The sequence below is a fragment of the Lithobates pipiens genome, unplaced genomic scaffold, assembly GCF_037356315.1.
Source record: "Lithobates pipiens isolate NorthernLeopardFrog02 unplaced genomic scaffold, aLitPip1_a1.2 Scaffold_23, whole genome shotgun sequence".
Taxonomy (NCBI): Eukaryota; Metazoa; Chordata; class Amphibia; order Anura; family Ranidae; genus Lithobates; species Lithobates pipiens.
This window is the reverse complement of record NW_027507785.1, coordinates 244,923,328-244,937,958: the sequence shown is the minus strand read 5'-3', so window position 1 is coordinate 244,937,958 and position 14,631 is coordinate 244,923,328. Positions and strand designations below refer to the sequence as shown.

The following is a 14,631-nucleotide window of genomic DNA, read 5'->3' as shown; positions in this document are numbered from 1 at the left end:
GCTCATCTTAACACCCACCTCAGTTATCAATGTTCACTGCAAACCCTTCTGCCTAGAATTCTCTTGTTGAATTTAGCCACAAATGTCTAAAATTGACCAGAAGAAGGAAACAATATGTATCACTAAATGTATATTTTGAGGTTTGCACTGCTTCCTCCTTGCTGCCAGTCCTATCTCTATTGCCAGGGAAAGACTAGGCTGGCTTGGACAGATGGCCCTGAGTAGAGATAATACCCTTAGTCCAACCTCAATCAGAGCTGGACCTGCAGTCAGTGACAAAAGTGAAGCATTATAAAACAACCTTCCCCCTATGATCTTCCAGTACCTTCTTTCATTGTTGCTGTGACATGCATAATGCAGAGAGCTGCAAAGAAAGTTTCTGGAAGCTTGCAGAACTGTGAAATGTGTTGTGCTTGACTGCCAAAGAAAGCTGAATGATGAAGATGATTTGTGATGATGTGCAAATACAAAACAAATACAGTATATCATGATGAAGGCTCATATTTTATTTGAAGGGGTCCATATAATTTTTAAAGAGCAGCAGTCTTGTTCATTTCATAATAAGTTCCTTCTTTACTGTTCATCTATCATGTTCCCCTTTTTAGCATACGTATGTGAAAAGGAGTGTTACAATAATCCATGTTCTTAATGAATGAAAAAAAACTGAGCTGATTTCCCCATTCACATATTGGAGGTGGATGGGGAAATCCTCCCCGTTGTGTCATTGTATTCTGATAGCAGGACTCCCCTGCCAATAAAATACAATGATCATCGCTGCAACTTATTGGCTGCATGTGCTGGTTGAGTGGAAATTTTACAACAAGCCTGTTCACGAAAAGTTGACCGATACATTGACTTCTCATGAATGGGAATGTCCATACATGGATCAAAATTCAGCCTGTTCCTGTTGAAACAGCTGAAATTCAATCCATGTATGACCAACTTAAGACAACAGCAATATTTCAGGGTGGCTACTGCTTACTGCATGCCATGGTAAACTTTGTGTGGTTCACTTTTAGCCCACAGGATACTGTCCCTACTACGACAGGACCCATTGGTTGTGTTTGCCTCCTTAACCAAAAGTTCCTCCCTGTCTGCTGCCCAAGCTACTGGCAAATAAGTGTCATTATAACAAATACAGCCCTGGTATTGCAAATTACTACTGTCATTTGTTCAGGATAATCAATTTTTTTACCTACTATATCTTCCTTTTATTAGATGTTCCCGTGATATTTTTGGAGTGTATATAAAAAAGTCAGACCAATGTCAAGGAGGTTCCTGTGACACACGTCCGTGCTATTATGACTCTAACACTGGGCTCTATGAGGAGGGATGCATGTTTGTGCCTGATAAGTACCAGCAGGTCAAACAGTCCATAATGTATCTGCAGGCATTACCATCAGTAAGTATTGTTGTATTTTACCATGCGTCTATTTAGATATTCATAAAAGACAAAACTACAAGTTATACTTGTCTCATACAAGAAGTAGCGCACAATGGGGATAGCATAAAAATGGATTAGTCTTTAGATAAGTAACAAAATTGATTTATTGCACTAAAAGTCAAATTAGTAAAAAACTGCAGCAACAGTCAATAATAGTGTGAAAACTTGCAGATAGTTGCGAGAACAGTCATAAAAGCATATAGCTAAATAAGATACTGGTATATAGTAATCAACGATATCACTACTGAGTCTGGATGAGAGGGGCTTAACATCAAACAATCAGCTTCAAGATGGTCAGTAGAAGGGGCTGTCACAACTCTAGATAGATGGTCTAGGAATCCCAGTATTTGAAAGGGGAGAATAGTATCTCAACCCTTAAACTGTCAGATGAAAAATACTCAGCCAGCATACACATGTACACACGCACGGGCACAGCGAGGAGAACCCCTAGATGGACACGGAAAGCCCCACCGTAGGACGTGAACAGAAGCTCCGCTGGGCTGGCTGTATAGCTGTACCATACAATGGCTAGACTGCTTGCGAAGATTAGTTCTGTTTGGTTTTACCACAGAATCCTGCGGTGGAATAAGGTAAGTGGAGATTTCTAAGGAATTGAAAAAAAAAAAAAAAAATATATATATATATATATATATATATATATATATATATATATATATATCTCCGTCCTGGCCACTGGTAAGAGTTTGGAGGTGGGGATTTTGCTAAAATTTATCCATCTGGGAATGCTTTCTTCTCCCCTCTCCAGGAGCAGGTAGGGGGGAGGCTGTATGGTCTGGTGGTTTGCCGCTCCGCTCCCCCTTCTTCATCAGCAGCAGCTGCTCTCCTCTTCCCTGTGCTCTCCTCCTCCACCGTCCCCCCAGCCCACACGCCGATCGCATCGGAGGCGGGCGGGAATCACTTTTTTTTTTAAAAATAAGGGGGGCGTAGTGAGGAAGTAAGGGGGCATGGCTTAGCGCGGCGTTGGCACGGGCGTCACAGCGGAGGGCAGATTAGCTTATGAAAAAGCTTCATTGTCTGTCTAATTTGGACTAACAGAGAGACACACAGGCATTCCCGAAGGCACATTTACTCTGCATCAGGCTGAGTGTATAATAGCAGTACCAATTACTGAACTATTGCTCAGCAGTGGGGGCATTTTTTCCTTGTAAAGTTCCTCTGCATTTGTGCTTAGGACTATGCATTCTGGAAGGGGACGTACAAGTTCCTCAAAGAGGGGACCAAAGGTATCACCTTAAGGCTCTGAGGACCCTAGTCTTACCCCAGCAATGCCATCTCCTCCGAAGATCCAGAGGTAGCTGATTGGGGTGAGCCGTCGGGTTTGTTAAATTTTGCAACTGTTTTCAACACTTCAGCCCCTGTCTACATTACTGAGGATGTTTTTTCCTCAGCTTTGGTGGGGCTGGATGAAATCTTCTGAGGAATCAATTGTGGAAGAGCCTTTTTCAGTATAAAAAATTGCTGGTACAATCAATGACAGAAATGGTTCGCTCCACATTTAAGTTACCCTTAAATGAGTCAGCTGGAAATCCATCTTCTTCTTTGGGTTTCCTAAAGCCTCTCCAAGCTATGCATGCTTTTCCTTTCCATCCTTTGCTGAAACAGCTTATGTATTCTGAGTGGGATCACCCAGATAAGCATTTTCTCCCTCCTAAAAGGTTTTCTACACTTTATCCTATGGAGGAAAAATTCACAAAAGAAATTAATGCGGCTATTTCCTCTGTGAATAAAAATGTAACTTGTCCAGTAGACAATGCTAAAATGCTTAAGGATCCAACCGATAAAAGAATGGAATTCCTCTTAAACAGCGAATTTTCTTTGGCAGAAACAGTAACTCAAGCTACAGTGGTGGCAATAGGTCTAAGTCAATCCCTGAAGGACCAGTTGAGACAGGTGCTCAAGGTCATCCATGATCAACAGGCATGGGATTTAGCCAAGCTACCAGGGGCATTATGTTTTGCTATTGATGCTATCAGAGATTCTATCCTTCAGGCTTCACGCCTGATGCTTGTACTTGTGCATATGCGTAGGATCTTATGGTTGAAAAATTGGTCAGCCGAAGCGCCATGCAAAAGACTCCTGGCTGGCTTTCCTTTTCACTGTGAACGGCTGTTTGGAGAGGATTTGGATAAATACATCCAGAAAATTTCAAGTGGAAAAAGTACCCTTTTGCCAATTAAGAAAAGGAATAAACGTCCTTCATTTAAACGGGCTCCTTCTCCAGGGTCAGGGGCATCAGCCTCTAGGCAGTCGCAACAGCCTCTGCCATCAGGTTCAAGGGGTAAACCTCAGGGTCAACCCCAAGGACAAAAGACATCATGGGGAAAGAAACCTACAAAGAAGAATGCTAAGAACTCTTTATGAAGGGACGCCCCGGCTTGCACGAGTGGGGGGAAGACTTCTGCAGTTCTCAATGGTCTGACAGGAAGAATTTTGGGACAGATGGATGCTCTCCATAGTAGGGGTTACAAACTAGAGTTCCAGGAGTTTCCATCTCCTTGTTTTCTGAGGTCAAACATCCCCAAAGATCCAGAGAAAAAGAAGAATCTCTTTCAAACGTTAGACCGGCTTTTGTCTCAACGAGTGATCATGGAGGTTCCCATGGAAGAGCAGGGGTTGGGATTTTATTCAAATCTCTTCATGGTGCCAAAACCAAATGGGGATGTCAATCCATTCTAAATCTCAAGGATCTGAACCGATGCCTAAATATCTGCTCATTTTGCATGGAATCAATCAGGTCAGTAGTCTTCATCCTGCAAGTGGGAGAGTTTCTGGCCTTAATCGACATCAAGGATGCATACCTGCATGTGCCTATTTTCCCCGCTCATCAGAAATTTCTATGTTTCGAGGTAGAAAAACTAAATTTTCAGTTTGTAGCTTTGCCCTTTGGTTTAGCCACTGCACCCTGGGTGTTCACAAAAGTTCTAGCCCCTCCTCTGGCCAGACTAAGGGATCAAGGTATAACAGTTATTGCATACCTAGATGACCTGCTCTTGATAGACAGGTCAGTAGCCCGCTTAGACAAAAGTGTGGTCACGGTCAATTACCTGGAAAGCCTAGGCTGGGTTCTCAATCTTCCTTAAAACCATTAAGAAGGTTAAAATACTTGGGTCTGATCATAGATACAGAGAAGAAAAGAGTATTTTTGCCACAAAAAAACATCAGCACCATAAAAGAGTTGGTCCGGGTCATAAGGGCAAAGAAGGACCCTCCTATTCGCCTTTGCATAAGGTTGTTAGGGAAGATGGTTGCCTCGTTCAAAGCCGTTCCTTATACTCAGTTCCATTTGAGACTGCTGCAAAACAGTATCCTATCTGCTTGGAACAAAAATGTCCAAGCCTTAGACCTTCCAATGCATCTATCTCCAAGGGTGTGCCAGAGCCTCAGATGGTGGTGGTTATCCAAGAATCTGCAGAAGGGGAAATCCTTCTTACCAGTCACATGGAAAGTGGCAACAACAGATGCTAGCCTTTCCGGTTGGGGAGCAGTGCTGGAGGAGGTGACTGCCCAGGGAAAGTGGTCCAGATCCAAAAGGACCTTGCCCATCAATATTCTAGAGATTCGGGCAGTACGCTTGGCACTAAGGGCCTGGACATTCAGATTGCAAAATTGTCCTGTCAGGATTCAATCTGACAATGCCACAGCAGTGGCCTATATCAATCATCAGGGGGCACAAGAAGTCTTACGGCCCAGACAGAGGTCAACCATATCCTAACTTGGGCAGAAAATCATGTTCCTTGCCTATCGGTTGTCTTCATTCCAGGAATAGAAAATTGGCAGGCGGACTACTTGAGTTGCTGGCAGTTGTTCCCGGGGGAATGGTCCCTTCACCCCGATATCTTGCTGGTAATATGCCAGAGATGGGGGATCCTGGATGCAGACCTATCTATGTCCAGGTTCAACAAAAATATCAACATCATTGTGTCAAGAACAAGGGATACTCTAGCATGTGGGACAGATGCTTTGGTAACCCCGTGGGATCAGTTTTTACTGATTTATGCATTCCCTACTATTCTGCTGCTTCCACAAATTCTCCGCAGGATCAAGCAGGAAAGGAAGTCGGTGATTCTTGTGGTCCCGGCGTGACCCAGAAGATCTTGGTATGCAGAGATCATAAAGATGGTGGTAGGGGACCCACGGACTCTTACACCACGCCCAGACCTGCTCTCGCAGGGTCCGGTATTCCATCCTACTTTACAAGTGCTAAATTTAATGGTTTGGCTATTGAAACCCACATTCTGAGGAAGCGTGGGCTGTCAGGATCGGTTGTATCTACCTTGATTAATGCAAGAAAGCCTGTCTCTATTGTCATATATTATGGAGTCTGGAAGGCATATGTTTCCTGGTGTGAATCCAGGGGTTGACATCCCAGAAAGTATATCATTGGTAAAATCCTTGCTTTTCTGCAAATAGGGTTAGAAATTAAGCTCGCCTTGTGTACTATCAAAGGCCAGGTCTCGACCTTATTGGTATTGTTTCAATGACCACTTGCTTTGCATTATTTGGTCCGTAACTTTTTACAGGGGGTAAATCGGCTTAATCCACCGGTTAAGCCACCCCTGAACCCTTGGGACTTGAATTTAGTTCTGTGTGTATTACAGAAACAGCCTTTTGAGCCAATACAACATATTCCCTGAGTCCTTTTGACAAGGAAGGTATCAGAGTTGGCTGCTCTTTCTTGTAAAGAGCCATATTTCATTATTCACAAGGATAGGGTAGTATTGCGTCCTCATCCTAACTTTCTACCGAAGGTAGTGTCAATTTTTCATCTAAATCAAGATATTGTTCTACCTTGATTTTTTCCAGAACCCTGTTCTATGGAGGAAAAGTCACTACATTCGCTGGATGTAGTGAGAGCAGTCAAAGTCTACTTGAAAGCAACTGCTCAGATTCGAAAAACAAATGTTTTGTTTATGCTGCCTGAAGGTCCTAGGAAAGGACAGGAGACAGTGAAGTCTACTATTTCTAAGTGGATTCGGCATGTAATTGTTCAATCTTATGGTTTGAAGAGGAAGATTCCACCTTTTCAAATCAAGGATCACTCTACCAGGGCTGTTGGTGCTTCGTGGGAAGTGCATCACTAGGCCCCCATGGCTCAAATCTGCAAGGCCGCAACTTGGTCTTCAGTCCATACATTCACTAGATTCAATCAGGTGGATGTAAAAAGGCATGAAGATATCGCCTTCGGGCACAATGTGCTGCAAGCTGCAGTATAGGTCCTCAAGTCTGATGGCTCACTGCTTTTTGTTTGTGTCTCCCACCCCTCTGGGACATCTTGTGATGTACGATAAAGAAAATAGGATTTTTACAACAGCTTACCAGTAAAATCCTTTTCTTGGAGTACATCACGGGACACAGAGGTCCCTCCCCTCTTTGGTTACACGTGTATTACTTGGCTACAAAACTGAGGTACTCCCAGTAATGGGAGGGGTTATATAGAGAGTGAATTTCCTGTCTTAGGGAGTGCCAGTGTCCATCATCTAAAGGTGGCCTGTATACCCATACCGTTATTACTATGGCTCTGTGTCCCGTGAAGTACTCCAAGAAAAGGATTTTACAGATAAGATGTTATAAAAATCCTATTCTTTTTTTTTTAAAACAAACCTTTAGAATAGTTTTAAACTAAAGAACCCCTTGGTGTTACAAGCAGACTTTTCTGCAGGCACCGCTGCAGTTCCAGAAGAACATAGAAAATGCAAATGCAAATGCACTTGGGCCTTGAGGAAACATTTTACCACATTTACTTTATATTCTTAGGGCTCATGCACACCAAATATTACTGAAAACCCATGCTGTATCATGCTGTATCACTTGTTCTCAAACTTGTATTTCCATTGTCTCTATTCAATAGATTTAATTTGGAAACTACAGTCACAACTATTATGCATTAAGGGTATTTTCCAAATGTACTGCAATACCTTAGAATGGGACGAGCTGTTGTCAGTAAATGTGGAAGGCCAGCATTTTTTGTAAGCTTTGGATAAAGTAGGGAAAGGATTGAACTTCTGTATTTTAAATACTTTTGCTGTCCACACTTAGATTTACCTTATCTCTCTGTTCTATCTGATACCCCTCACCTGGAGAGAAAATGAGGAAAAAGCTCTCTTGTGAGGGGACATCAGCAATAAAGATGACTTCTAACTATAACTCATTCTACTTTTATTGCTCATATAATTTTCTCCCCTTTTTTTTCCAGGTGTTTGAATTTTGTAATGATGATAATCATAACATTGAGGCTCCTACGCTACAGAACAGAATGTGTGATTTGCGCAGTACCTGGGACGTCATTATTAACTCCACTGATTTTAATTCCACTTTGCCAATGGATCATTTAAATATTCCTGTTCCCTCAATCTCATTGATACAGTATAAAGACAGGGTGGTTACTCTGGTGCTTGATGTTTCTTCAAGTATGGGAAATTATGTAAGTTATCATTCATAGTTGTGGTGTTGTGTTCCACACAAGGCTTTGTTGGATTGATTTTATTTAATGTTTTATGTATGAATTGGAGGCATCACTGGTGGAACTATGACCGTAGCAGTCCATGTGGCTGCTATTGGGCCCTAGCTAGAGTGTGGCCCAGTAGGGGCCCCAGAGATGAGGAATGGTGGGTGAATTTGAAGTTAAACTAAGCCCCATTTCCACTTCTTTCAGACTTATATTGCTGCTGTCACTTGTAAATAAAAGAGCTGGTAAAGGAAAATATCCAATACTCTTACATTGCATCTCTGTCTGGTGACATCATATAATGCAGAGCATGGCAGAGGAGGAGTAGTGGAAGATTTCCTCTGACTTCAATTGTGCTCAATTGTCACTGCATCTTTTTAATTTGTAGGGGTGGACAGAGCTGAGTAAGTCTCAGCCTGAGCAGCACCTGGAAGTTACTTTTTTAACTAGACGTGGTATATCTGGATTTTGCAAAAGCATTTGACACAGTTCCCCATAAACTTTTAATGTACAAAATAAGGTCCATTGGCATGGACCATAGGGTGAGTACATGGATTGAAAACTGGCTACAAGGGCGAGTTCAGAGGGTGGTGATAAATGGGGAGTACTTGGAATGGTCAGGGGTGGGTAGTGGGGTCCCCCAGGGTTCTATGCTGGGACCAATCCTGTTTAATTTGTTCATAAACGACCTGGAGGATGGAGTAAACAGTTAAATTTCTGTATCTGTGGACGATACTAAGCTAAGCGGGGCAATAACTTCCTTGCAGGATGTGGAAACCTTGCAAAAAGATCTGAACAAATTAATGGGGTGTGAAACTACATGGCAAATGAGGTTCAATGTAGAAAAATTTAAAATAATGCATTTGGGTGGTAAAAATATGAATGCAATCTATACACTGGGGGGAGAATCTCTGGGGAATCTAAGTTGGAAAAGGACCTGGGGGTCCTAGTAGATGATAGGCTCAGCAATGGCATAAAATACCAAGCTGCTGCTAACAAAGCAAACAGAATATTGGCATGCATTATAAAGGGGATTAATTCCAGAGATAATATGATAATTCTCCCGCTCTACAAGACTCTGATCTGGCCGCACATAAAGTATGCTGTCCAGTTCTGGGCACAAGTCCTCAGAAAGGAAGTACTGGAAATGGAGCTAGTACAAAGAAGTGCAACAAAGCTAATAAAGGGTCTGGAGGATATTAGTTATGAGGAAAGGTTGTGAGCACTGAACTTATTCTCTCTGGAGAAGAGACGCTTGAGAGGGGATATGATTTCAATATACAAATACCATACTGGTGATCTCACAATGGGGGTAAAACTTTTTTGCAGAAGGGAGTTTAACAAAACTCGTGGCCACTTATTAAAATGAGAAGAAAAGCGGTTTAACCTTAAACTATGTAGAGGGTTCTTTACTGTAAGAGCGGCAAGGATGTGGAATTCCCTTCCACAGGCAGTGGTCTCAGTGGGGCACATCGATAGTTTCAATAAACTATTAGATAAGCACCTGAACGACCGCAACATACAGGTATATACAATGTAATACTGACATATAATCACACACATAGGTTGGACTTGATGGACTTGTATCTTTTTTCAACCTCACCTACTATGTAACTATGTAACTGTACTATACACTTTACTAATAACTCTACTAGTACACTCCATGCTGTATTAGTTCATTCAAACTGGTATTGTTTCATTTCAAACTGGTTCATTCTATATGCCATGCTGTATATTCACTATTCTGCACTAGTCCCTTCTGTGTGCCATGCTGTACATTCACCATTTGCGCATTACTTCAATCCAGACACCATTATCTAATCTGCACCATTTTATTCTTCATCCCAGGCTGTACAGTCACCATTCTTCACTGGCTCTTTCCACATGCCAAGCTGTACATATCCTATTCCAGACAGGCTCCTTCTGTATGTCATGCTGGCCATTGACTATTCTGCACCAAATCATTCTACATACCATGTTGTATGTTTACCATTCCATAACATCTCAATCCAGACACAATGCTGTACAGTCAATAATTTGCACTGACTTTTTCTGCATACCAGGCTGTAGGTTTATTTTTTCCACGCTGGCTTTATTCTGCATGTCATGCTACACATTGCGTATTCTGTACTAGCTTATTATGTATGCCATGCTGTATGTCCACTATATGCATTGGCTCATTACACAGGGTTTGATATACATTCCCTATTTCAGAGCAGCTTATTATGTATGCCATGCTGTAAGATCATTATTTCACACTGGCTCATTTCATATGCCAGGCTCTACATTCTTCATTCTGCAACATCTCATACCATATGCATACACCCCAAGTTTTTGAGATGGGAGCAGTTGCTGATTAGCAAGAGTATGTAGGCATAGGACACATCCCCCGCCACACTCCGTTAAAAAGGAATTATAAAAAAAATTTTGGTTAAACTCGCAAGTGTTTTTTTACCACTACTATTTTATTTTACTGGCTTTTGAAATTTACAAACTCAGCAATTTAGACATTGTATGAAATGTTTAGCACTTTGCAACACTTTTTAAAAGATACATTTTTATACAACTATGTAGGTCAGACTAGGGGTAGGCAACATTTTGAGCACAGTGTGCTAAAAAATGTTTTTAAAGAAATTAAGCATGCCGATTTTATAACAAAAAAAATGGTAACTTCACACTCTCAATCACAAAAAGGATTTTTTATGAAGTAAAATCGATGGACTGTAACATGTCTTGGACGCTAAGTGTTTAGTCAGTTAGATTAGGCTGTAATAGAGGGGTCAATCCCCACCATGCATGTGGATAAGGGACTAAACCAAACATCTAAACTGTTTCTAGTGTGGTCACCAGGTGACGTGAACAGTGCTGACCTGAGTGAACTTTATTCACATTATGTGCCAAGTGTAAGTTTGTTGATCAATGGGAAGGAGGCGGCATTCTCCATCGAGGATAGAGCCTGCTTCCAAAAATGTGAATAATGCAATATTCCATAGGGTGTATTTACACTGCTATTCTGTCTTTGGCTGAGGACAATTGAAACCTGTTTAATCACGTATGTATATACTGCACCTTGTTACCATAGGATAGGATGCATTTGCATTGCTGTTTATTCTCTCTTTCAGGTGTTGCTGTGTTGGTGCGTCTTCATTGGCTAAGGAGAGACAGGGATCTAACCTGTTGTGTATACTAACCCATTTCTATATTATCACTGTATATATATTTTAAATAGATAGTGAGGAATTAAGGCTGTTGCTTAGGCCTGCCTTTAAAATTGTACAAAGATATTTTTGATAACTTTGTTGTCTCATATGACCCATCCCAACTTATTTTATGTCTATTTGATACCTATGTTTATTGCATGTGGTACGCCACACTAATATATATCTATATTGTTAACCCTTTCCTGTTTCCCTACCTGTCCCAGTTTCCGCAAACTCTGAGACAAAGTTTTGTGGGCAGGGGGAGGATCTAGCACCCTGGAGTTTAGGCAGGGTTGCTCCTGACATGTTTACTTGTAAGAGAGCAGTGCAGGGTTGGGACTGCAGCTTGCAGTCCAACCAAAAGTGACGGTTCTGCCAGCTGGAGAACCTGTCATGGTAGGAGGTGGAAGGGAAGCTGTTGCCACTAAAGGCCCAACCACCTTATTACCAGGGACCACAGTGAGTAACTGAAGAAAGTACCAGTGCAGCATTCTCACAAACCAGAGATGGTGAAGAATAGGGAAACTTCAGTGGGTATCAAGCCAGGGACCCAGCCAGTGGAGGTGACGCTTGCAGAGCAGCCTTGTGTGTCAAGCCAAGGACCGAGCAGTCCAGTGTGGAAGCTTGAGAGGTATCTTGAGGGCCAAGCTAGGAAGCCAGCAGAGAGGCGGGAGTGACGCTTGATGAACATACCACCGTGAAGACTGGAGGAGCTCAAGGGATTCAGTGGTAGTGAATCAGCGGGTCTAGTGAGAGAATAGGAGCTCAGTGGGCTCAAAAACTACAAGGAGTGATTGTAGTGGAAGTGAAAGGAACTGTTGAGCTTTGTGTTAGGAACTGTTAAAGACTGTTGTCATAGGAGACAGCATTCCCACACATGCAGATGTGGCGTCTTGCTGGATGCTTTTCCCTGCATGGCTGTCCTCCTATGGAAGTCTCGGAGTCTGCCAATTGAACTTGCAACTACTTAAGGGTGTCCTGGCCCTAACCCTCTTTCCCCCAAAACGTTTGTTAAGAGAAATAAAATCTCGTTTGCATTCAAGAAGTGTCCGGCGCCCAATGACTTTAATTAGCTTGCATCCACCATGCCTCGCAACCCACTATATACAGAAGTATGTCAGCTATCATGGGCCTGGAGGTTCTCATTAGACCGAAGGAGACCTGGGACCTTGCTACATATACAGTGTGTATGTATATATATATATATATATATATATATATATATATATATATATATATATTTATTTATATTATTATTATTATTATTATACAGGATTTATATAGCGCCAACAGTTTGCTCAGATCTTTACAACATGAGGGCAGACATTACAGTTACATTTCAAATTTGGCACAAGAGGAATCAGAGGGCCCTGCTCATTACAGCTTACAATCTAAAAAGCAAGGGTCAATTGATACAAAAGGTAATAGCTGTGGGGGGATGAGCTGATGGAGGAAGTAAAACAGTGTTAGATAGAAGCAGGATATGCTTCTTTGAAGAGAAGGGTTTTCAGGGATCGCTGGAATTCTGTCCAAGTGGAACTGGTCAAAGTGATGGTAGATAAGCAGAACACCAACAAAACATCCCGAACCGGCTCAGCCTTAGGGTGCTACACAGTGGCAAATACTGTGAATGCCTCAAACCCCAGGCGGGAAAGAAATTTCTGGTGAGTGCAGTCACAATAAGAGCACGGATAAGTCACGCATGCTATGATCACTTTGGGAAGAGGATTTCAAACCAGCGCCATGATTTCTTATTTCCCCACCAGCACTAAGCACAAATTACTGAACTTTAAGGGAAAACTATCGCTAAATTTGACTTTATTAATTTATTTTTATTTTTTCACTTCATCATCAATTTTTATTTTTAATTCATATTTACATTCATGCTTGGGATTGATGTTCACCAATGTGTATGTTATACATGTTTTTTTTGCACATAATTGTACTCAGCAATTTTTGCACAGAATTATACTAAGCAATTAGGCTTTAAGATTTAAGGTAACATTTGTTATAAATTACTGGTAGTACACATTTTTGATCTCAGGTGGATGATCACACCTCACAGAGACTACACATTGGGGCTGATTTACTTAGATGAATGCACTGCGCCGGTTCATACCTCAATTTGTGCGCCGGATAAATTATTTATTGAGCGTATGAACCAGAGCACGCATAAACACAACTGATAATATGTTGGCGCACGTGATAATAATATCCCATTGATAATAGCGCACGCCGTATCATTAACAGTCCATTCACACATGGACAACACAACTTCCAGAGCGACTTTGGGAGGCAACTCGGACACGACTTCAGTGTGAATCACAGCGCGACTTGGGGCGACTTAAAACACGACTTGGGGCGAATTACCCCAGGCCAGGCGACTTTAATAAAATAAAATGGCATGGGTTCCCCTCCAAGAGCATACCAGGCCCACCAAAAAAAAAAGGGGGCTTGGGGGTCCCCCTCAAAATCCATACCAGGCACTTCAGGTCTGGTATGGATATTAAGACGAACCCCACGCAAAAAAAAAATGTCGTGGGGGTTTCTCCAAAATTCCATATCAGGCTCTTTAGCTTTGGTATGGATATTAATGGGAACCCCGCACCAAAAAATAAAAATAAATGGCGTGGGGGTCCCCCTCAAAATCCATACCAGGTCTGCCATGGATTTTAACGGGAACCCCGCGCCAAAAAAATACATACCAGACCCTTATTCGAGCACGCAACCTGGCAGGCCGCAGGAAAAGAGGGGGGGATGAGAAAGCGACCAGAAGAAAGAAGATGAAAGAAAAAGACTTTAATAAAGGAATTGTCAAAAACTATCTCTTGTCATTTTTAACACTTTCGTCACTTTTTTGGTGAAATAGTAGGGGTACTTTTGTACCCCTTACCAGGATCTGGGGGTCCCCTTGTTAAAGGGGGCTTCCAGATTCCTATAAGCCCCCATGCCCGCAGACCCCCACAACCACCGGCCAGGGTTGTGGGGATGAGGCCCTTGTCCTCATCAACATGGGGACAAGGTGCTTTGGGCGGTACCCCAAAGCACCCTCCCAATGTTGAGGGCATGTGGCCTGGTACAGTTCAGGAGGGGGGCCGGCTTGTTAATAGTAAATGGGGAACTGCGCTGTGTTACAAACGCAAATGCTTTGTGCATCAGCGTGAGCTGCAACTCTTGGAGCAAACCTTTTGTAAAACAGCCACATTGTCTCCATGTAACACATCACTAACAATTGATCAAAATATTTTTAGACAATTACATTTTATATTTTAGATTAGAAGATATTGAATCGCATGATCAGTGCCACATCTACTTTAATTTCCTTTAAAATTTTCTTACCCCAAATCCATAGCTATGGGACTATGGGAAGCTGACATGGCCACCGAATTCTCACTTGAGGAGTGGCGAGATATGATCCTGAATATGCATAGATGTTCCAGGTCAATGGCTATAAAGGACACTGTGGTGAAATTACATACACAATGGTACCTCACCCCAGAAAGGGTTCATAAGTTCTATCC

At 42.1% G+C, this 14,631-nt stretch overlaps 1 protein-coding gene across 1 annotated transcript in view; it reads left to right on the top strand.

Moving 5' to 3' along the window:
- Positions 1-14,631, top strand: part of LOC143928228 (calcium-activated chloride channel regulator 1-like) — an 82,833-nt gene that overhangs the window by 44,837 nt on the left and 23,365 nt on the right. Inside the window, exons 5-6 of the mRNA XM_077452978.1 lie at positions 1,219-1,402; positions 7,659-7,886. Of these exons, the coding sequence (XP_077309104.1) occupies positions 1,219-1,402; positions 7,659-7,886 (412 nt within the window). The remainder of the gene's footprint in view (positions 1-1,218; positions 1,403-7,658; positions 7,887-14,631) is intronic.